Source organism: Protopterus annectens, chromosome 3.part0, assembly GCF_019279795.1.
Source record: "Protopterus annectens isolate FY-2018-M chromosome 3.part0, PAN1.0, whole genome shotgun sequence".
NCBI classification, from domain to species: Eukaryota; Metazoa; Chordata; order Ceratodontiformes; family Protopteridae; genus Protopterus; species Protopterus annectens.
This window is the reverse complement of record NC_056731.1, coordinates 847,660,376-847,685,370: the sequence shown is the minus strand read 5'-3', so window position 1 is coordinate 847,685,370 and position 24,995 is coordinate 847,660,376. Positions and strand designations below refer to the sequence as shown.

General features: G+C 40.2%; 1 protein-coding gene across 3 annotated transcripts in view; it reads right to left on the bottom strand.

Moving 5' to 3' along the window:
• The window catches only part of TNFRSF11A (TNF receptor superfamily member 11a), a 669,873-nt gene that overhangs the window by 36,341 nt on the left and 608,537 nt on the right, over positions 1–24,995 (bottom strand). For all 3 annotated transcript variants that reach the window (XM_044065186.1, XM_044065185.1, XM_044065184.1), the window contains exon 9: positions 23,799–24,525. In XM_044065186.1, coding sequence (XP_043921121.1) covers positions 23,799–24,525 — 727 coding nt within the window. The remainder of the gene's footprint in view (positions 1–23,798; positions 24,526–24,995) is intronic.

The following is a 24,995-nucleotide window of genomic DNA, read 5'->3' as shown; positions in this document are numbered from 1 at the left end:
CTACTCTTTTTTGAATATGGCTTCATTTTTAGTAGTCAACAAAAAAGGTGTAAGAATCCTTTCTTTTAATCCATGGCCCATCACTAGCTCAGCAGGTGATAGACTAACATCTTCTAACAGAGTAGTCTATACTGCAGTAATGCCAAATAACATTTATTACTACATATAGACTACCACTGTTATTGTTCTGTGACTTCTTCATCAAATGTTTTGCGGTCTGCATTGCATTTTCAACTTAACCATTAGAATGTGAGTAGTAGGTCTTCCTGGAAAACAGGCTACTAGCCTAGTGGGATTATGCCTTATGCAATGACTTCTGAATATAATAACAATTTATGGTCACTTTCTACTTGCATTTCTTTTCCATAAATATGCTGTGAAATGTCTTACAGCCATACACTAATATTAAGTCTGCTTATTCTAAGCATTTTTTTATTTTTTCAGTCTTTGCACTCAATACCTACTGATCATCAGCCCCTACCTAACCATTCAGTCCACTCATTCCATATCACTGGGGTGACAGTTGACTGGGAAGGGCCATCATTTAAGCAGCCACTGTAGGGGTTCAAGGGATTTCTTCTTAGTTTTGTGCTCTACCATGGATATCAGACTTTATGAAGGAGGATATGTAATGGGCTGTCCATACACTAGTTATCCTTCACTTCCATAAGGGACATTACCGGCAAGTAGCCTGGCCTTTTCCTCTCAAGCACAGGAAGAGGTTTCCCCATCCTCCATATGAGAAATCGCACTTCCCTAAGTGCTCACCAAGTGCTTGCTCCCTCTCCACTCCCATGATAGTCAAGCAGGACTTGCCCCTTTACTCCTCTCCTCACTGCCTGGCTCTTCCACTGCCATAGGTTCATAGGATGATACTAGGCTATTGGCCTGGAGGCCCTTATAAGCCTAGCAAGAATTTCACCCATGCTCCCACAAAGTCATCACCTGTTTTCCCTGTCCAGCAGGGACACAGGTGGGATCCCAGGTGTATATTTTCTGTTTCCCATACAGTCACGCAGGTTCCTCTTAAAGAGGGCTAGTGAGGTACTCTGCTTGACATGGAGACGAAGTCTATTCCACAGATGGGGGAGTCACCGGGATACAAATCTATCCCGTCAACAAATTCTATTAATGTCACAGACCAGGTTGAGACCTTGGGGGGTTGCGCGAGTGGAGTTTGACTTACAGATATGCAGCAACTCCATCAAGGCTGAGTCTGAAATGGCCTTGTATGCCAGACACAGGTCACCTCTGAGGAGTCTGTATGAGACTGAGTAGAGGGACAGGGCTTTTAGCCTATCTGCATAGGATAGGTGTTTGAGACCCTGGATTTTCCTAGTCAGGAACCTCTGTGGTCTCTCCAACTGCTGCATGTGCTTGGCAAGGTGCATGCCGAAGGGGGCACTGTACTCGATAATGGGTCTGATAAGGGAGGAGTACAGGGATGTTATGATCTCCTTGTTTCTGGATGAAATACCCTTACTTATGAGGTAAGCCACGTAGAAAGCCTTCCGTACAACGGAGGCAACTACTAGGGCTGGTAACTGAAACCTAATCATCAGGGTTGCAGTATGAGCTCCATCCCTCTGCACCAAGGAGACAGGCTTACCTAAGTTATTCAAGGATCTTTTTAGGTAGTCCATAAATACTGCTTTGAAATATGTCTATTATATTTATATAGAGGAGTGGGATTTGTTGTGCTGACATCACTGGTAGTAGAGATGGGCAGATGGATAAATGGATGTAGAAGATCATGCTGTAGAGGACTGGAAGTCTGAGAAATAAGATGAGCTAATTGATTCAGTATTTATTAAAGTGTGAGGACTCTGAAAAATCTTAGCCACATCTGAAGGGACAGGCTGGTAAAGCATGAGAACAGTATATAGTCTGGTGAACATAGAATGAATAGAAGTTGGAAGTAAACAAAGATGAGGAAGAAGAGGGAAATGAAGAGACAGCATCTTTAACTTAAGAGTTACAGAAGGATGAAAAAGACCTGTGGTGGTCTGTGCAAGAGAACCGGTTGTCTAATGAGAGCAGAAAGGAAGGAAATCAGTTGATGAAGAAATTACAGAAGTAATCAAAAGAAAAAAGTCTACAGTAGTTAAGATCTGAACACACACCTAGTTGATACTCTTTCTTATAGGACTGAAGTTGGAGATGGTAAATATAGTTTACAAGGTACAGAGGGCATGGAGGAAGACCTTGACAGACCCCCCCACCCCCCCAAAAAAAAAGATGCAGTATCCTCAAAAAATTACAATTAAATCTGGAAACGGCAGGGAATTACACTAGGCAAGACCAGGCAGGAGGAGAAGGCAACTACACACACCACAATACCAGTCTCACATAACTCAACCACACCACTGAATCAAACACATAAACACACTAAGACATACTCGGAGGCTTTGAGTAAAAATTTACCTAAACAGCAGAGGCCTCTAAAGCAGACACCCAAGCAACTGCAAACTCAATACACCACACAAACAACACATAAACAACAAAATCAGTGTGCAAAGCAGTCACTGCCCTTAAGGCAAAATACAACACCAAACATACTTGTCATAGGTGACTCCATAGTCAGACACACTGACGTCCCGCTCACCAGACTGAGTAAGGAGAAGGTCACAGTAAGCTGCCTGTTGGGCGCTAGAATCCGCCACATAACGCAAGCACTCAGGTCTCTCAACAGCAGGTACAAGTACGACTCAGTCATTGTCCATGCTGGTGTAAACGACCTGAGACGTACCTCCTTGGACTACATGAAGAGAGACATTGAGGAGCTCTCTGATTATGTAGCCCAGGCAGGTATGACCCTGACCTTGAGCAGTATCCTACCTTCACCTAGAATGATGCCACAATACAGTGATAAGATGATAAGCTTTAATAATTGGCTTAAATTCTGGTGTCATTCAAAGGGGATCCAATGTCTGTCTGCCTGGGATGACATGCTGGACAAGCCACTCTGCTTCGCAAGGGACGGCTTGCACCTGTCACCCCTAGGCTTCCGGATATTGGCAAAGGCTCTTGCCACCCCCATAGTGCCTTTTTAGGCAAGGTTCAAATTCTAAACCTACCACCCTAGAACACAAAAAAGGAAAAAAACTAAGGGTAATTCTGCTCAATGCCAGAAGTCTCAATCTCAAGATGCACTTTTCGAGGCCCTTCTCAGTATGGAGAACATCGATGTCTGTGCTGTGACAGAAACCTGGTTCAAGGCTCCTGAGAGCACCCCAGCACTATCAGGTTTCACCTCATATCATGCGTTCGCCCCAAAATCCGGACAACACCAAGAAAGGAGGGGGTGTCCATATTCATAAAGGACACCCACACATCAAGGTTGGTGGCAGCACGATGCATCGGAGACCATCCAGGTGCAATTAACCATAGGCAAGACTGCTCTGCAATTTGTAGCATGTTACAGGCCACCCTCTCAAACTCAGGAACCTCACATGGCCTTCCTGAAAACATTGGAGGGGATAAATGTATCTCCAAACACCATCATACTAGGTGACTTCAACTACCCTAATATAGACTGGGAACACTACTCAAGCCCAAACACTCCAGCCCAAAGGTTCCTGGAGTTCATAAACTCAAATGCCATGGAACAACTAGTTACCATCCCCACAAGAGGAGAAAAAGTACAGTTTTGTACCTACCATAAATGTAGATGTTCGAAGATCCACATTGCTGCAGTCCTAACACTTGGGTAGTCCGCTGTCCCAGTCGGCCCGAATACCAAAGTATAAGGCTGACGTCGGTCAAGGCGCATTTGACTGACATCAGGACGTCAGGGTACAAATGCGCATGACCGACGTCATATCCTCAGTCTTTTCTTGCCCCAGATATCAGAAGACCCTAAAAAGATAAGGCTAAAACCAAAAAACACCAAACACTCCTGTACCTAATATATGTACAATATATACAACTTTTCAAAAATAGAACCCCACCCACACAACCACCCCTAAACACAGAGGGAAGGAGGTTGGACTGCAGCAATGTGGATCTTCGAACATCTACATTTATGGTAGGTACAAAACTGTACTATGTTCTTCATCTCACATTGCTGCAGTCCTAACACTTGGGTAGAATCCCAAAGCAGAGGTAAGGGAGGATGGCTAAACTATAATGAAGCAGGAGCTGCCAAAATGCCCTGCAACACAGCAGTGGCAAAACCAGCCCTGGATTTAGAATAGAGAGGAAGGTGGTAATGCTTGGAGAAAGTATGCACTGAACTCCAAGTAGCTGCCTCCAAAATATCCTTAGTTGCCACCCCTTAGAAATGCTGTTGAAGTGGCAGTAGCCCTCGTGGAATGAGGCCTAATCCCAGCTGGAATCTCCTTGCCATGATGGGAATAACAGAATGCAATGCAAAACCCAATCCACTTAGATATAGTTTGTTTTGACACAGGCTTGCCCTGGGAACTCAAAGCAAAAGAAACAAACAACTGCTGAGACTGCCTAAAATCTCTAGTCCTGCTTAAATAAAACTGCCTGTGTACATCTAAAGTGTGCAAAATCTTTTCCCCTTATTTTGGGGATCTGCATAAAAAGTAGGCAAATGAATAGTTTGGTTTAAAGCCACACTAGAAACCACCTTAGGCATAAATGAAGGATTAGTACGTAATGATACCTATCCTTATGAAAAATCAAAAAGGCTCAACCGCCATAAGGGCCTGCAATTCAGAAACCCTTCTTGCAGAAGTAATGGCCAACAAAAAGCAGTCTTCCATGACAAGTATTTCAATTCAGCAGTAAGGCTCAAAAGGTTGTAGAGTAAGTTTCTCCAACACAAAATTGAGGTCCCAAGCAGGAGTAGGAGCTCATGGGGGTCTTATATTCTTTGCCCCTCTAAGAAATTGCTTGAACAAAGGATGAGAAAACAATGGTGGGTCACAATCATAGTGAGCTGAAATTGCTGCAGCATGAATCTTAATGGAAGAGAAAGACAAACCTTTGTCCAATAACTCAGTAAGATATTGAAGAGCCACACTCAAATTAGGCTCAGAAACATCCAAATCCTTTGCTGCACTCCAAAATAAAAATCTCTTCCATTTTTCTGCATACACTTTACTAGGTCTTCTGGCTTCCATAATCACATTCAAAACTTGTTGAGGAAGTTGAGACCTGCTGTGGTTCAAAACAGAATATGCCAGGCTGTTAGATGAAGAGAGTGAAGCTTGACATTGAGAAGATGACCGTCCCTCTGAGACAAAAGGTGTGGAATTAAAGGTAAAGGCCATGGAGGCTTCCTTACCAGATTCCTCAGTAATGGGTACCAGTGTTGCTGAGGCCAATCTGGAGCTATCAAAATCATCCTTGGCTTGTCTTGTCCGACCTTTAGGAGTACCTTTGGGAGGAGAGGCAGAGGTGGAAAGGCATACACATGAAGATTTTCCCAACTGAACGAAAGAGCATCCACTTTCCAAGCTGTGTGATGAAACCTTTCAAAACTTTGGCAGCTGGTGGTTTAGTGGAGAAGCGAACAGATCTATGTCTGGAGTTCCCCAGGACACTGTCAATTGTCGAAATACATGAAGATCCAGTTTCCACTCGTGGGGATCCATGATTTGCCTGCTTAACACATCTGCTAAGGAGTTCTGTGCTCCTGGCAGAAACCTTGCCTGTAGATTTAGCTGCAAGCTGAGCGCAGTCTCCCACAAAATCATTGCTTGCCTGCATAGAGGATAAGAATGTGTTCCCCCTTGCTTGTTGATGTACCACATGACAGTTGTGTTGTCTGTTAGAATCAACACCTGCCCAGGAAGAAGTAACTCCTTGAAAGCCATTAATGCAAACTGGACTGCTAACATCTCCTTCATGTTGATATGTAGATGCTGTAGTCTGGCAGGCCACTTGTCTTGTATCCACTTTCCATTCAGATGAGCTCCCCAAGCTATGTCTGAGGCATCTGTCGTTAGAATCTGACTCGCCTCTGGCCGGGTCACAGAGAGTCCCTTGTTTAGGTGACATTCCTGAGCCCACCACAAAAATTCCTTTTGAATGCAAGGTATTATTGGAATGACAGTGTCCAAATCCTGGCAGTGCTGTGTCCATACATTTTTTAGATACCATTGCAGCTTCCTCATATGCAGTTTGGCATTGGGAAGCACCAGAATACAAGATGCCATGAACCCTAATGCTTGAAGGACTGTCCTTGCAGTCAGCACGGACTGATGAGATAGTTGATGGAAGTAAAGGGATAGACTCTTTTGCTTGTCCGGGGTTAAAAAGGCCATCTGGGCTGCTGTATTCAGTCTCACACCCAGAAAGCACATGTCTTGAGAGGGTACTAGACTGGACTTTATTAGAATACCCCAGGCATCTTAGCACTGCTATCACATATTCCAGATGCTGAAGAAGCTCGTCCTTTTCTTGAGCCAGAATCAGACAGTCGTCCAAGTAAGGATAGATTTGTATTCCTTTTAGCCTGAAAAAGCTACAACTGGAGCCAGAACTTTTGTGAATACTCTGGGCAGTAGATAAGCCAAAGGGCAATGCAGAGAACTGATAATGTGAATTTCCAGCTCGAAACGCAGATACTTCCTGCAACTGAGTCTGATAGGCACATGAAGGTAAGCCTCCTTGAGATCTAAAGTTACCATCCAGTGATCTTTGCCCAGCAGAGGTAAAAGCTGTTGTAACGTCAACATTTTGAACTTGGGAATGTCCAAATAAGTGTTGAGGATAGACAAATCCAAAATTGGTCTCCACGTGTTCCCCTTTTTGGTACTAGGAACAGGCGAGAATAAAATCCTAGGCCCCTTTCTGGCACAGGAACCGGCTGAATGGCCCCTATCTGGAGCAACAGAGAAATTTGCTTGTGAGCCTCTTTTCTTTGTATAGGAGGAATGTCTGGCATGCCTTTGAAAGGAGGCAAGGTATGGAAATAAAACCTGTAACCGTGGTGAGCGATATCCAATACCCATCTGTCTTGGGTAATAACACTCCAATTTTCTTTGAAAAGTGCCAGCCTTCCTCCCAAAGGTGCTGCCAGACGAGAAGGCTCTGGCAGCTGAAAAGGCAAGTCATTGGGTCTGCTTACGAAAGGACTGACCCCTGCCCTCACCAGAAGACTGGGCAGGTGAACTGCCTGTTCTAGGCCTAAAAGAACCTTGAGCTCTGCCCCTACCACGTCTAGATCTACCCCTAGACTGAGAATCATAAGAAGGATAAGTCCACCCCTTAGTAGGCCAATTTCTACTAAACTTTGGAGGCTGAACCTGCAAAAAATCTTTAACAGTCTGCATAGACTTAGCCTTGTCCTCCATTTTCTTTAAAACTGCTTCCACAGGCGCACCAAATAACACATCAGATTGTAAAGGAGCATCTAAAATCCTTGTCTTTACATGTTCAGCTAAATTCTGATCCCTCAGCCAGGCGTGCCTGCGAAGAACAGAACCAGTGGCTGCCACCCTCGAAGAGGCCTGTACAACATCAAAACCACATTGCAAGGAATGCTTACCCACCTGTTCAGAAACATGAACCAAATCCTGCAACTCTTTACACTCAATACCTTCCGCCAGAGCATCCACCTTAGACTTCAATTGTGAAAGGAGATAATTTTGGTATTTCAACATGTGAAACTGGCAATTCAAAGCCCTCATGGCTAAAGTGGAAGAAGTATACACCTTTTTCCCCATCTATCCAAAGCCCTTGCCTCTTTATCAGAAGGAACAGGATTTTTAACAACAGAAGCCTTAACACCTTTAGGGCCCTGAGAAACAGTTTCTGGGTCTGCCCTAGGACTCTTAAAAGATACTTATGAGCTTCAGGCACCCTATAATACCTGTCCGGTTTAACTGGGGCAGGAGGCAAAGAATCAGGGTTCAGGAAGCCTCTGCAAAACATCCTCTACCACATCCAGAACAGGAGGTATAGCTAAAGGCCTATGCTGGGGTAGAAACAAAAATCCCTAAGCCTTTTCCTAGAATCAGAGAAATCTTGACCTTCCCATTTAAAATGCTCCCTCATGGAATGAAGAGTCTCTGAAAAGAAAAATCCTCAGGAGGAGAAGCAAGGTGTAGAGTCATCTACATCAGAATCAGAATAAGGAGGATACTCCTGCAAGTCTTCAGCCGAAGACTCAGAAGCCTCGAACACTGCTCAAAACTCTCAAGCTCAGGTTCCACCCTAGGCCTCTTATCAGGGGTAAAGAACCTCTAATCATAGTAATCAAATCTTCTGCCATTTTAAGCATATGTTTCTTAGGCAGAGACCCTGAAGAACTAGGGGAGACCCCCACTGAAGTTAACCCTGGCCGGCCTCTAGAAGGAGCCTTGGAAACAGAAGGGGAGGGCCTAACCACCTTAGGAAGGGAGGGGAGAACAGCTACCTGAGAAGCCCCTTCAGCCTGGCCTACCTCCTGAGAGGACACATCTTGTAACAGTAAAGTCTCTCCCTGAGAATCCAGAGGAACTTCTGGTAGAACCACCGGCTCCACCGAGCCCTCTAAAGAACCGACATCCGGGACAGACGGTTCTTCCACCCGTTGCTTTGTCTTTGCGCTTTTTCGGAGGCGGCGCCGGAGCATCTGGCGGCATGTTGTAATTACAACGCTTCCCAAAACTAACCTGGCACAATCTAATCTTCTCTTAATAGTGCGTTTGTTAAATCTAGCACAAGGCGAGAGCCAACAACGTCGTGCTCAGGCCCTAAGCAAGGTATACACAATGTATGGTAATCTCTATGAGGTATCTGTTTCCCACAAGAAATACAGTTATTCACTTTTTCTGACATCCGGTTAAATACTGAGGCAAGAAAACCAAAATATTCCCAACTTTGATTCGGTCTGAAACTCCGACTACAGAAAATTTCAGAACGCCAACCTGCACTCACAATACTGCTTCTGCATCGGACCATGCGGCAAAAAAGACTGAGGATATGACGTCGGTCATGCGCATTTGTACCCTGACGTCCTGATGTCAGTCAAATGCACCTTGGCCGACGTCAGCCTTATACTTTGGTATTCGGGCCGACTGGGACAGCGGACTACCCAAGTGTTAGGACTGCAGCAATGTGAGATGAAGAACATCATACTTGATCTCATCATCATGAACATGGGATCACAATGTTCAACACCGGAAGTATACCCCTCACTGGTGAGATCAGATCATAAACTAATCTCGCTGGAGGTCCTCATCCCGCCCCCACCTGAAATAAAAAAGACCACAGTGAAAAACTTCTCAAAAGCTGACTTCACACTTCTAAAAACTAGTGTGGTCTCCTTTAAGGCCCCTGAGCCAGTGGTAAACATTACTCAAACCGCTGAATCACTTACAAATGCCTTCTACCAGCACCTACAGGACTGCATGGATCAGGCAATCCCAAACAAAACTAAGACTCTTTGTACCAAAGGCAAGCGTCCAGTCTGGTGGACCCCAGCCATAAACAAGCTCTACAACAAAAGGAGGAAGCTACTACAAGATAGAGCAAAATCCTTGAAAGGTAAGACACCTTTGATCATTATAAGTAAAAAACTAAGAGCTCTCATAAAATCATCCAAGGCAAATTTTGAGAGAAAAATCGCCAAGGACTCAAAAACAATCATAAGGCCTTCTTTAGCTATGTTAGAAACCTAGGAGGAAACTCCCAGATATGCTCAGAATTAGTTCAAAATGATGTGAAGATTACTGAACCTACACACATTGCCAACATACTGGCTGACAGGTTCAGTGCAAACTTCACCTCCCCTCCCCCAAAGGAGAGATATCTATACCAGAGGATTGTAGCCCCCCAAACATCTCCAACGCCCAGGTGAGAACTGCTCTCTCCAAAGCAAAAAACACAGCATCCATGGGACCGGATGGTGTCCCGGCTGTGTGCTCCACGAACTCAATGAGGAATTAAACCCGCAGTTAGGACAGCTGTTTAATCTTAGCCTCACCTCAGGATACATACCCAAGGAGTGGCGCACGGCAACTGTGGTCCCACTTCACAAGGGCGGTGCCTCCACCGACCCTGGAAATTACCGTCCCATTAGCTTGACAAGCCTTATCTGCAAAGCCATGGAGAGGATCATAATGGAACTCATAAATAAAGACATAGGGAACTTGCAGACTTTGGATCCAACCCAGTTTGGCTTTGTCAAAGGCAGATCATGCCTTTTAAACTTGGTTGACTTTTTCGAGACAGTCACCAAGGCCATTGATGAGGGAAAGGCAGTCCATACAGCCTACCTTGACCTGGCAAAGGCCTTCGACAATACCCCACTCAGGTATCATCGAAAAACTCATCAGCTTGAATGTAAACCCATACATCACAAGATGGGTTGCAAACTGGCTAGGTGACAGGGTCAGAGTTGCTGGAGCCATGTCAGACTCAAAGCCTGTCACAAGTGGTGTCCCACAGGGCTCAGTCCTGGGTCCACTCTTGTTCGGCATCTACTTTTCTGAAGTACAAGAAAACGCAGGAGGGTTATGGCTGACAAAGTTTGCAGATGACTGCAAACTGGGCGCCATAGTCGAAAACACATCTGACACAGATATCCTTCAGAAGGGCCTCACAGAAATGGATAACTGGTGCCAGAGCCATGGCCTAAAGTTAAATGCCAAGAAATGCATAGTCATACCCTTCGGGAAAAACAAGGTTACCCCTAGCTACCATATAGGTGGCAATCCACTGAGCACAGAAGAAGTCATCAGGGATCTGGGGACCCAGGTTGACAATAGCCTTTCGTTCGACACTCATGTTGCTAAAGTAGTTAGGAAAACCTTCTTCATTGCCCACCTGATCATGAAGGGATTCACATCTAGATCAAGGGAGGTCATCGTCCCCCTGTACTCATCACTCATTAGACCTATGATTGAGTACAATGCCCCATTCGGAATGTATCTGACCAGACACCTGCAGCAGCTGGAAAGGCCCCAAAAGTTCCTCACCAAAAGGATAAAGGGTCTCAAAATATGTCTTATGCTGCCCGACTGAAAGAACTCCAGCTCTATTCAGTCTCATACCGCTTGCTCAGAGGTGACCTGTGCCTGACATATAAGGCCATGTCAAACCCAGATTTGATGAATATGCTTCACCTCAAAAAATCTAGATCCCTCAGAACCACAAGGGCGGGAGACTTAAACCTTGACACGGTTATTAATAGAACGTGCTGGAGGGACAGATTCATCACCCAGAGACTCCCTATTCTGTGGAACAAAATCCCGGTACATGTGAGGCAGAGCACCTCGCTGGCCTTGTTCAAGAGAAATCTTGACCAATGGATGGGAGATTGCAGATATACCCCAGGGATTACTTCAGTGTCACTGCTTGACAGAGGCACAGCAAAATAATAGGCATAGTTTTATTCAAACTAAAGGGGTGGCGAAAGCCAAATAACTATGGGCTAGGCTTATAAATGCCCTTGGGCAGATAGCCTAGTATGAACCTATGAACCTATGATCATAACTTTGCATGATGTAATGGTGCTAGAAAGAGGGTGGGAGATCTAAGACAGTTACAGAGGTCTATGCCTACAATTACGTGGACCTCAAAGGCTTGGGGAATGGTTGAGGTGGCAGAAAGACAAGGCTATAGTATTTTGGGACAAAATTAAGTACATTGTCGAAGTAACTGCAGCTAGGAAGTACAAGGAGAAAAAATGAGTGCAATGAAGTAATCATAGTTAATTACTGAGATGAAGAGAAATCATAAGTGCAAAGTGAATAGATTTCAGGAGAACAATACGGAAACAGAAGCGGAAGCATATGCTGAGATAAGGAACATGGCAGTAAACACAGTTAAGAAGTAAATATCAACAAAGAGAAGGGGACAGATATGAACATAAAGGAACAGCATGAAGCTGATACAGTCAATGACCATTTCATATCCAAGTTTCCCATGAAGGTGCCAGAAGAATTGCTTAACTCATTCACTACACAGCTGTAAATGAGTTTTTTTTTTTCAATAATAAATCTTTATTATTTTATCAAATTGTTTTATACAGCAAAGAAAAAGAGATACAAATACCCAAATTAAACTAGTAACACCCATACTACAAACTATGTACACTATTTACATAAATGCTTCCATCCGTTAAACAACATCAATGAAGAAAAGAAAGGAGCATGTGATAAAAGTCAAAAGATCTACTATCATTAAAATGAATTGTTCTTACCAACTTTCAAACTAAGTATGCATGTCCTGGGGTTGAACTGAGTTCGGTTCATGATTCTACATATCCCTCCTAATAATTTGGATAGAACCCAAATGATTATACTTATGAATATTTTCTTACTAATGAAACTTTATATAGCTACAAATTGGTTGACTCCATTCCAAACTTCATGGGAAAACTTTAAAGGTTTAGCCATGAAACATATTTTAGCACACAAACTTTTAATTAAGGATAATAAAAGGAATGTTAATAACCCGAAGGTGTGGGAACAAATTTTGTAAATGAGTTTTTGAGTCTTGCCTTCTGTGTACAGTTAATAATGCATCCTTAGCTCTTGCAAATTAAAACAGACAATTTCCACATAGTACACAAATATCAGTATAACCTTAACTGTAAATGCTATTAAAAAAGCAAGGGATTGCTCTCTGCACATCCGTTTTGAAAAATATATTAATATCTTAAATATCATTCAGTTTAGTATGTTAAACTAAAATCATCAAAATGATGTACAGCTGTCAGTATTTCAACAACTATAAAGTTATACAAATAATATAAAATTCAGTTTTTTTCAGATATGCTATGGTATTTTCTCATGACATCATGCAACTTTTGATAAGTTGATTAGGTTTAGAAATGTTAATAAAAGTGTGTAATTATGTATATTTTCATTAAAAAACTTTATAAGCAGTACTCAGAACAACCATTGTTGTTTGAAGGGTCATTGCTGTAGTAAATTTCTAATATAAAAGCCAGTAATGAGCAGTTGAACATCCCTAAGGGGTGTGAGGTTCATTCCTTCTCTTGGCAGTATACAAGAAGTCCAGTAAAAGAAGTAACCTGTGCCATTCTGCTGTTCCTTTTTGGTTATTCAGGTGAAGGATATTACCAGCAAATTATTATTTCATCTATTTCATCTAACATCTATCTTAGGAAGCTCAAAGTGTACAGAGTGCCCTCCCACACTCATAAATGTAAGAGAGAGAGAGAGAATGTATCTGTTCTATTTAAACACTAATAAAGGGGAAATCCTATAGAATACATCTAACAAACACTCAATTACCATAACAGAACCACAAACATTCACAGATTAAGACAGCGATATATATAATATAAAGAAAAAGCAGTGCTGGAAAAAAAGGGTGGAAACTCCTACTGCAGCAATGATCCCTCTGTTTAAACAGAGCAGATCCACTAATTAATAGCAAGACTAATACTAACAGATATTAGGACAGTTGAGCATCTGAAAATTTATCATTTTTCTAAGTACTTCCACTTTACCCATAATGCAATTCCTGAAAATTTCCTCTCCTTTCTCTTTTACAGCATTACTGTGATCAGCATCAGAGAAATGATCCCAGGGTAATATTTTGATTTTTTTCTTGTTCTAATACTCTCATTGAAGCTCCTGGTGTTTTTTTTTTTTTTTTTGGTAGGTCAGATGCTTATTTTTTGTCTCTATGTGGAGCTGTTGTAATGCCTGGTGTCATTAGCCCTCCCATTAATGAAGATGGACCACCTCATACCAGATCTACAGTTATGGAGAATACCCTTATATAAAGGTATTATCTCTTTCACAATGATCATTGCTGTAGTCATTCTTAACATGAACAGGATAACAACATGCATTGTAGGAACATGATGAAGGACAAGCATGTGTGGAAGGCTATAACATCCCATGTAACACTGATATATTAATTCTAGCCATGCATCAGGTCTGTATAGCCATCCCTTACAATGTTACAATATGCTACAAAGTGTTTTTGTTAGGCAGTCTCAGGACCTACATTAGGTCATAGTGGAGCCTGCACCCATTCAATATTTGATTCTAAACGTATTCATCTACCCAAATTTCAGAGACAGGCTTGAAGTTACTTATAGTGGTAGTATGTCTGATATGTAAGGGCGAAGGGTTCCACAGTCTTGCACCCCTAGTGTTAAAGACCTTTCTTTTAAGATTGATGTTCGAAGTTTAATGACATTAATAATGACATTATTGCTTTATATAAAATATGGATTACCCAGGAAAGCAATATCTGAGTTTCTACATATTTATTATCTTTGGGACATTTAAAAGTCATAATCATGTCCCAGTTAAACTCTACATATCACTATGTAACACCAAAGCTTATTCAATCCATTAAAGTTGGTCTTATATTTGGACTCTTCCTAGTTTTCTTATTTCCTTAATATTGCACAAGCCGAAGGTTGAACCATACTCAGTGACTATCCAACCATTGTTTTAAACAAAGTAGGCATATTTTCAGATTGTTTAGAAGTAAAGTTCCAAGTAATTCTTTCATAATTAAATAACATTTTCCTATTACAGTATTTATGCTAATTTCATATTGCAAAGATCTATCCACCATAACACCCAAATCTTAAATATACTCAGTTGAAGACAGAAAATCATTATTAACAGTTTCTAGCACCAAAGTGTTTAAGATTGCATTCATCATGGAAAATAGGGGTTAGAATCAAAAGCTTTACAAAGGTACAAGTAAATAATATCTGCTGGGATGATATTATCAGTAGTAGCCATCACATTAAGTACATCAGTAATACTAATATTTCATGGCAAAATCCATCTTGACTGATATCTAAATAAGCTGTTAAATTCAAAGCAATAAATAACTCTTTCAAAGCATTACATATGTTGTATGCCAGACTTCTGGACATATAATTATCCACATTAACACTGCTACTCTTAGGTATGGGATTCATAATCACCTTTCTCTCAGGATGTGAGGGACAACACTAACTTCCAAGCTATGTTGAATTAAGAATGTTAAGGAATATGAACTACAGGTCTAAATTTTACTGAAGAAGGAAATATTCAAGACACTGGTACCCACTGCTGCTGAAGTTTACTATGCGCCTTTAAACTGATTTCATTCATATTTACTGGTCAGAACATAGATTCAACTAAGTCTACTGCTGGAAAATTATTAGCTGCATGCATATTCTAAGATCAGGCAGATTTTCAAGTTCAATAACTTAAAAGGAAGGCATCTTGTGGGCTCAACTGGAAAAACTCTTCCCTTATTCTCATAAGTAACTGTAAGCCTAGTGGAAGATCTCTTAGCAGCTTTCAATAGCTACAAAATGTGACTCAGAAGATCTAGTGTCACAAACTGGATTGCTGCAGTAAATGGACCCTGAAGTGTGGGAGGTTGTGTTAATGTAGTGCTAGGTCCCCAGTGCACAGACTAGGATTACTTTTGAGAAAGCAGAGATGTGAGGGATATTTACTACGGCCATTCTGAATGAAATTTTGCTGCAAGATAAGGAATTAAAGGTAATGACTGGAAGGTATACAGAAACGGGTGAGGGACAATTTAAGCACATTTCGAAACGTGGTAGATGGAACTAATGTGTCTCTTACTCATACTTCTAATGTTATTAATTTATCTCGACTTGCTTTATCGGAAGAGGAAATATCTGTTTTGGAGTTAGGTTTAAAATTTGTGCCATCTGTTATTCCTAGAAATCATGTTTTCAAAGAGGAAGTTTTCAGATTTATTAGGAAGTTGCATTTAAAATATTATTTTAATCATGGAAATAAATGTATTCGAAATGATAATACTTATAGTTCAGGTAGTGATATAAGTGATGACAGCTTTTTTTCCGGTATTTCAGATGATGATGTTTTAACAACATTTAATGCTTATATTCCTTTAAATACTGAAGGAATTCAGAGCCGAAGTAAATTTATACCTCCATATACTAACACTACTATCATACAATTCTCTGAAATGTTGTACTTTTCATTTCAAGAATTAGTAAATACTTATGATATTAGTGGGTGTTCTTATAAGATGACAAAAAAAGAATGGTTTGCTCTGAAAAAATTGATGAATAGAAATGATCTAATTATCAAGCCTTCAGATAAAGGTAATAAAATTGTACTACTTCATTATACTCAGTAATATCATATGTGTATGCAACATCTTAATGATGTGTCTACTTATCAGATTTGTGAATACAGGGATTATGTACATGCTATGACACAATTTACTGCTCTGGTTGAAAAGGGTGTACGTTTAGGTTATTTTTGTAAAAAAGACTTGGAAACTAAATTTTGCACAGATAATAGTCAACTGGCTACTTCTTATTGCCTTCCTAAAGTGCACAAGAATTTACATAACCCCCCGGGTCGTCATATTGTGGCAGCTACTAATTTTTTACAAAATGTTGGGGAAGTGATACATAGATATTTATTACCCTGTGTAGAAAAACTTGATTCTTATATTAAGAATTTTTTTGATTTTATAGATAAGATCTTAGGTGTATCCTGGACACATGACATGTTTTGGGTAAGCTTAGATGTTGTAAGCTTATACACAAATATTAAACATGTGGATGGCATGCAGGCATTACACCACTTTTTGGGCGATAGTCCAATTTCCCACTATATTCTAGATCTCACTAGTTTTTGTCAATCTAATAATTTCTTTAGTTTTAATAAAATTATTTATCATTAACTGAAAGGCACTGCCATGGGGGCACCTTTTGCCCCCATGTATGTTAATCTTTTTATGGCTAAGTTTGAACTAGAATATATTTATAGGAATAGTTTTGTACAAAATCATGTGCTGCGGTATTTCCGTTACATAGACTATTTGATTTTTTTATGTAAAGGGGGTGATGATTTAGTACTGAATTTTGTTTCTGATCTAAACTGTAACAGATATAATATTAAATTTGATGGTTTACAGGTTGGTGTAAAAGTTAATTTTTTAGATATTACTTTGATAGGTAAAGAAGATGGGCATATTTTTACTACGGTTCATCAAAAATTTACTGATGGTAACCAATATTTGTTTGGCACTAGTTGCCATCCCCCACATACAATTAAATCTTTACCATATGGAGAAATGATTAGATTGTCCAGATTATGCAATGATAGTTCAGATCTGGAAAAACAAGTTAATAGTTTAATATATATATATATTTACATAGGGGCTACACTATGCAGTCTATTCTTGAATCAATTAATAAGTTAATAATAGGTAAGGATAGATGTAATAAGTCAGTTAAAAAATGATGGAATAATAATAAGGTAAAACAAGATATCTATTTTGTTACTACTTATAATTTATTGAGTGAAAAAATCTGGGACCTAGTAAAATATTATTGGAAATTTTTATTACAGGATAAATTATTAAATAAATTGCTTCCTGTGTTTCCTTATATAGCTTACAAAAGAGGGCAGAATTTGGGTGACAAATTGATTAGGGCATATTATATATGCCCTACTAATAAATTTATGCTTTCACTGTCTAACTTTGGAACTATACCTTGTCGTGCCTGAAATATATGTCCCCTCATTAGGTTATATTTTAAAAAAAATAATGATAGATTATTTAAACCATACAGATGTTTTTCTTGTTATACTGAAGGTGTAGTTTATTGTCTTAAATGCCCCTGTGATCTTTTTTATGTTGGCAAAACTAAAAGAAAATTTAGAGTGCGATTGCAGGAGCATGTTCGTGACATTAAAAAGGGAGCGGTAGAAAGCCCGACTGCCTTACATTTTTTAGAACAACATGAGAGTAATGCAGAACTATTACAAGCAACTATCTTAGAACAAATCTTTGTGAAAAAAGGTGATGATAAATTATTAAAAAAGATACTATATAAAGAATCTATTTTTATACTGAAGTATAATACATTGTCACCAATGGGTTTAAATACGGAAATTAATTGGAAGTGTCTACTTTAATATGTTTTTCTATATTGAGATTGATCATATTTGTAGTATTGTTATTATAATATAAAAAGTTAAAACTTTTTTCTTTTTTGTATGAGTTTTTAACTGGGGTATAGGGTTGGAGTCTCTTTAAATGTTTAATTGTTAAATAGATTTAATTGTTTGATCAATTATGTGGTGTATAAAAGGGAATGGTTTTCACCAGTATTTTCATTGAAGGGTGTGGTGGCCAAGCCGCTAAGACATGTTTTATTAGAATAAATTTTTCTACATGGAATTCTGTTGTTTTTTGATTTTAGTCTTTTTTAAGACTATTCTCTTGTTGGTTTGTTGATTTTCCATATTTACTACGGCCATTCTGAATGAAATTTTGCTGCAAGATGAGGAATTAAAGGTAATGACTGGAAGGTATACAGAAACTGTATCCTCCAATCTACAGAGAAAAACAGTACTGCCCAACTAGTATGACAAATAATGCATTACACCTTATCAAGAATAAACTGATCCACACAGTGCCTCATCTCTGAAAGCAAGTCTGAACATTTCTGTTTACGAGCACAGCTCTAGCAGGAGGTTTTTTCTGTGACTCAAAGTCTCTACCAAATGATAGCAATCCTGATTACAGTGTCTACGGCATAGCATATGTTAAGGCCCTAGCCAAGACTTTTGGATGGGGTACACTGCACATACTTTTCAAATGTTCTGAATTTCACAGAATGCCCACATTTTTGCCTCATATTTTTGTCTGTTCCTCATGAAATTTGTGTTTTTTTCTGCCAAATCACTGAGAATTGAAGTCACTAACTAATGAAATACATTTGAGTTCCAGACTTTTTATCAGGCAGAAAATGCATGCTAATGCAACATCTATTATTATTGTACCAACTTTCTAAGTTCATAAGGCAATTTAAAAAAATGTCCCCATTTTTAGACCTTTGTCCCCCTTATTTTTGTCTTTATCTAGATTTCTATCACTAACAGGATGAGGGTGAGAGGTTTGACACCACCGCTTGTCTGTGTGTGGAAGACTAGCAAATTATTCTGGTTCAGTACCTCTGCCACCACAGCTAGCACTCTGGAAGACATGATGTCAAAGGCAAGCAAAATGGCAGAATGTTTCAAAGTTTAGTTCTTTCGGGAAAAAAATAAAAATCTGCTATTCAGTTCTCACATTGATATGCCAGTAGGCATCACTCTTGTTCAGTGACATCATCCAAAATCACTGGGGGGAAAAGCACCTGTGAATTTGATTTTATTTTGTTAACCTAACAAAAACTGGTGGTGGCCGAAGATGCTGAGATCTACATTTGGTTGAAACTTCTCTGAACCATGGGGATGAGGAAAAGGCAAACTCATGGGAATAAGGAAAGGATGAGTGTAATACCTCCCTTCTTGCTACATTATGAATTATACCTCTATGGTCCTTTTTAAATGGAAGAATTGAAACTGTGCCAGTAACTCTCCTGATGTGGTTTGATCCTTTACAGTAGGATGCACTACAGGTGCCTGTCATTTGAGCATACATGGCCCTTTTCTGTGATCTTAAGAACCTACTTGTCTGTCATCGATCTCCAGGCTGGACAAACAATAAAAACTTCGCTTCATAGGTGTTCCCGGATAACAGGCCTCAGTACGCAAGCAAATATCATTACTTACTGCCCTTGCCAAAATGTCAGTGGCAGCAAAGGTTCAGCAAGCCACATTACAGTCCACTACTAAACTTGTACAAAGGGAGCTTTCCACTGCTGCCTTCTCAACCAAACCATCAAGCACTGACAGCTTTTCTATGGACTGTTCCACTAAAGAAGTTTGGAACTGGGGCAGATGACACAGTTAATTTAAGACCCCAGCATATAATGTATCAGTGTAAGTACACCCCTTTGCCAAAACTTTATATAACTTTGAATTCCTTACCTGGTGGAAGAGTGGCCAAATACTGTGGCCTCTGGAACATATGCTGGGCTCTGGAAATTGTATGGTCATGTGGGCAGAATTAAGGACTATTTCAGCCATGTGGTGTGCCTTCTTGAGTGGAGATAAACCTTTGAGGGAGTTTCTGCAGTGTGAAAATAGCATCCTTTAAATATGCATCCAAAGGATGTATGACTCAGGACTCCTCTTCCTTAAGTATGTATATAAATGCTTATGAGGGGTGAACATGACAATAACAGCCTGTCTATAGTAAACCTTATAAAATGAAGTGCATCACAAGATGGATCATCCCAGAGTGGGGGAAGTTATTTCAGAAGGAGAATTAATTATACCCGTCTATCTTAAACACAGACATTTCATCCTCCACAGGTTCTGCAGCCAGCAAAGACTCAGAGGGGATGTTATTACTGTTTAGCATCTGCAAAAGCAGACCTATTTCCCCTGCCTACAGTAGTGGGACAGCAAACACCAAATACCCATGAGTAACAGATTAATGAGTGTGAACAAACACTGAGGAAATATGCACCTGGGAAGCACAGGGCCATGTCAGTCAGTGGGATAAATGATGGCATTTATTGAAACTATTACATCATCCCTTTCACATTCATTTATCCACACCACATACACAGCATATATTTCTGAAGACCAGTTTCTTTTTTCTTTATTATTTCTCCACACAGCTGATCCCATTGCCTCTCCTCATTCACTGGATCTACCTACCCCCCTCTTTATGCCTCTGAACTTTCCCTGAAATAGATTAAGGCCAGTGGTGAACCTGAAGCATCCCAGGGCAGTCATATTGCTGCTGTGAGGTTTTCTACTTTTACTCCATCCTTTGTGCATGTCCAACAATGCTCCAGGATGGGACATGCAATGAGTGACCCACTCCTCACTTCTGCAAAGGGCTGATGTCAGCAAGACACCTCACTCATCCCCTGAAGCACTCGGTGGTATGCGCCTTAGTCTTCACCAGGGCAATCATCTCTTGGACTCATGCCCTTCCCATCCTCCCCTGCCATACCTCTCAACCTCTTACAGCAAGAAAACTAGACAAAGCCATAACTAAAAGTGGGACAAGGGCCCAAAAAATAAGGAACGTTTTTAAATATTACTCTTACAAATTTAGAAAGTTGATAGAATAACAGGTTTTACATTGGCATGACTTTTCTGAAGGGTATGAAGTCTGTAATTATTTTCTAACCTCAATCTTTAATGATTTGCCACTAATTTGCCAGAAAACCACAATTTTATGAAAAATGGACCAAAAATATGAAGAAAAAATCTGGACATTCTGTGAAAATGTGTACTGTTGAGAGGTATGCCCTCTGCCAGTGTCTCAACGTCTGAGCAGCTAGTCAAATCAACATTACCCGAGCCACAGTCAGGGCTTTATCCCTCTATGCCACAGTACTATGAAGTCCAGCACTGGGTTTAGTATGGCTGAAGGTCTAGGACTGGGAGTAATGGAATCTGAGGGAAGCCTCTTGAATCTCATTGTGAAATGACAATAGCTAAGAAGGAAGTAAAAGATGCTGATTCCTCAGGCCTGGGTTGTGACCTAGAGATATGCCTCAGGGACAGGAGTGCTTGATCTGTGTATTACTGCAGGATCTCCATATATTCCACTGGCAGGACTACTACCTGCCCCCTGCATCTCCGTTCCATGTTCAGGGAGAACTACTTCTTTAACCTGATTCTTTGCTACAGCTGGCAGTGAGTGGGATGTCATCCTTGCATTACAGGGGGGCACACTATCTTCAGATAAGCCACTGTGACCAGAGTACATTTACACAAAGACAAGCACCTGAACTTGTACTCTATTACCTTCTGAATCTCTGACTGCGGCATGGATTTCTGTAATTCTCCAGCATGGCACTGTGCTGACTGAGTCTATCACTACCATCCAATGTTTTGGAATACAGGTATCCAATTTTTCTATTTAACATTTAAGTGTCACATCACTGAATCAATGGGACTTGTGAGAGAGGTCAATGTCATGTGAGACAGTCATGAAAAATGTGCAGCATGAGGCAGTTCATATGATAGTCTTGGCTGGTGATTTCCTAATACCAAACGTACTCAGTTAAGGTTTCTTAGGCACTGAACACATGCACCTTGACCGACACTAGTTAGGAGAAATTCTGAACTGAGTTAGTGCTTAGAAAGCACTTATGGGCATGCGCCTTATAATCAGCAAAAGAAGCACTATCATGGGCTAAGGGATTCATTTTCTGGGCAAGGAATCCCGCCAATGGAAGAATTATGTCCTGAGACAGATCTATGTATCAACCTATGGCAGGAAGTTCAAATAAAGTAAAATTAGCAGTTGCTGCATCTGCTGTTAGGTCTGCTGTATACAGTACAACAATGCCTACACTGACTTCAACACTTGCTGATAAGAGACAGGTTCAAATGGAATGAAATGCCCACTCTAGATGTTCTGACCACTTTCACTCACTCTTTTTAATGTTTATTTATTTTTCAGTAGAACAACATCCATTCCTGGAAAGAAGCAAAGGGAGAGAGAAGATGATGTAGCCATGCTGGCAGACAACAACGGTGAAAGCCAGGCTGTATTTCTGGAACTGTAGATGGTTCTTTATGTGGAAGCTGATAATGCTTGCTGTGGCCATCAGGAAGTTGAGCATATTCATAAACTCTCTGTGAGCTGATAAGAGATTTCAGTTATCTAGTGCAAGACATTATGCAAACAATAGGCCACGTGGATGAGACAGTTCAGCAGATCCATCATGACTAAATTTGAAGTTATGAATGTCCATTTACTGAGGAGGTCAATTGTGCTAATTTTCTAGTTCACGGAGTTTATCACAATAACTTCAGAAGTGCCACTCTTCATAATAGTATCTTCTGAAATGGTTATACCTGACTTAAGTTTTCGATGACCTAGGTGAGAGGAGTCCTTGAGGTGTCTAGTAATTCTGCTGGCCTTCCAAACTGTAGCTGTTGTCATATCCTGTATGGACTCAGTTTGTTTTCATCAAGTCCTGGAATACCTCCAGGCATGATAAGATCCACACCTGCACTTGTGCTTATGGATCTCTCTGTCAAGAGTTGTGGCAGGATAAGAAATCTAAATTTTGAAAACTTTTGCATGTTTTTGTTGTAAATTAGTGAAATCCTATTTGTAGATGAGGACAGTTCTGCACAGTTTCCTTAGGCTCAGTCTGATGCCTGAGTGACTGCTGTAAACAACACCTACAAGGGTGCCTATGACTGGACTCATACTGGCAGGCTGATGGGGTTAAGCCAGCCTTACTTGAGCAGGAATGGTGCAGATGTCAGCTTGAAAGTGACAGAACAAGCTGTACCTGCTCATTAGTTACAGATATCAGATATAGGAACTAAGCGCGAGCAATATTACTTCCTGTGTCCAGTGATTAAAGCAGAATGATGTTCACTTGTTACTATGCTGCTGTCTGCTATGGTTACAGTAGGATACATAAGCTGTGATCATAAATTTATCCTTTTCAAATGAATTACTCAAAAGTCCTACAGTGACACTCATTTCTTTGACATACAATATATGGGGGGGGGGGGTCAGCCTTTACACCCCTTTTATTATAAACTACTACCTCCAGGTTCAGTGAAAGGTCAAAAAAGTGCAATACCAACTGTCAAGGAATTGAGTGTCCATGAGGCACAGTCGAGGACATTTATGAAGAATAAAAGTTGATAAAACAATCCCAGGTTATCTGTAGCTGTAAAAAATATTTATCATTTGCATGTAGCACCTGCCACTGCAAGTTGAACTTGTTAGATTCCTGTTGCAAGCACATGTCAAAGATTAAATGTAGCAAAAATATTTAAAAGACATTAACTTTACAAGACTAAAATATAAATTTAGCCAAGACATGACTGGGCATAACAAGAAGCAGGTAACCTGTTTTATGCAGAAGAAAGATCTGAAACTGCAATATAGTAACCATGCTAAACTTTTTTTTTTTTTTTTTTTTTTTTTGAGGCCTATACAGTCTCCTAAAGTAATACATCAGAAAATGTATTAAAAAAAGTAAGAATGAAGGACCTTACCTGCAGTAGTTTCTTGGTCACAGCTGCAATGTTTGGGACTTCTGTCAGTTCCCAATGTGTTCATGCTTGAACAGCAGCAGACTCCAGGTATACTGTCAAAAGGATGCTCACTACCTGCTCCACTCCTTGATGGATCATGTGTAATATTTTTGCAGTCCTTACAATGGCTACATAGAACAGAGCACAAGTTTTCAGGGGAGGTGTCACCATTCCCAGACACGAAATTACATGGATCTTTAAGGCTTTTGTGTGGTTGTTTTGATGATTCAAAACTTGCAGAGGGACAGCATAATTGATCACTAGTAGTGGGTGAAGAGGCTACATTTTTCCTTGTGACAGGCAAGGAACTGTTTGGTAAATAATTATCATCTGTTGTAGTTTCTAAATTATAGTCGCCATCTCTAAAATCTTGGAAGTCCTGCAACAGTGGAGCATTTTGACCAAATATGTCACTCTCTTCAGCCTGCAAAGATGCACTATGGTAAGGAGGCACATTCTGTTCTACATATTCATCTTCTGTAGGGCCCCTTTGGGTAAGCAGTGCTCTGTCTTCTCCCATGCTTGTCTCATTTTCTGAGCTGCAACAGCTAGAACTTGTTACATCTTCACACAAGTACCCCATGCATCCCGTACTGTTATGTAACTTTTTCTCCTCCTTTGTACTCAACAAATCTTGCTTTTCATTGTTCTTTTCATCATGTGGGCGTTCAGTGTCATTACAGGGGTCCTGGAGATAAAGAGAGAAAATATGCAATTAGACGGTTGTCCTTTAATGCGTTACTATATTACATCATTTAGGATGGATCTGATAGATTCATCTTGGGCTGGCAGGCACAATTTCTACTTTACAAACCTAATTTTCATTTAGTCCTGCGCCTATGCATTCTTCTAAAGATTTTACTGCATTTTGTCTACTGAATGATGTATGTACCTTTTATGTTGTGATGTGTTGCATAATATGTCTCTGGCAGTCATGTAAGCTATTCATTAGATGGAGCTATAGATGGTAAAAAGTAAATACAATTTATTTTTAGTGGTCATACCAACTTTAAGTTTCTTCCCACTTCAGTTCTGGCAAAAATATTTTAACATACTTTAACATATTTTCTACCATTTTATTCAATAAGTTTACTAATGAACTTGCCTGTAAAGGGAATATTTTGAATATTTTAATGTAATTTTTAGTTTCACCACAAG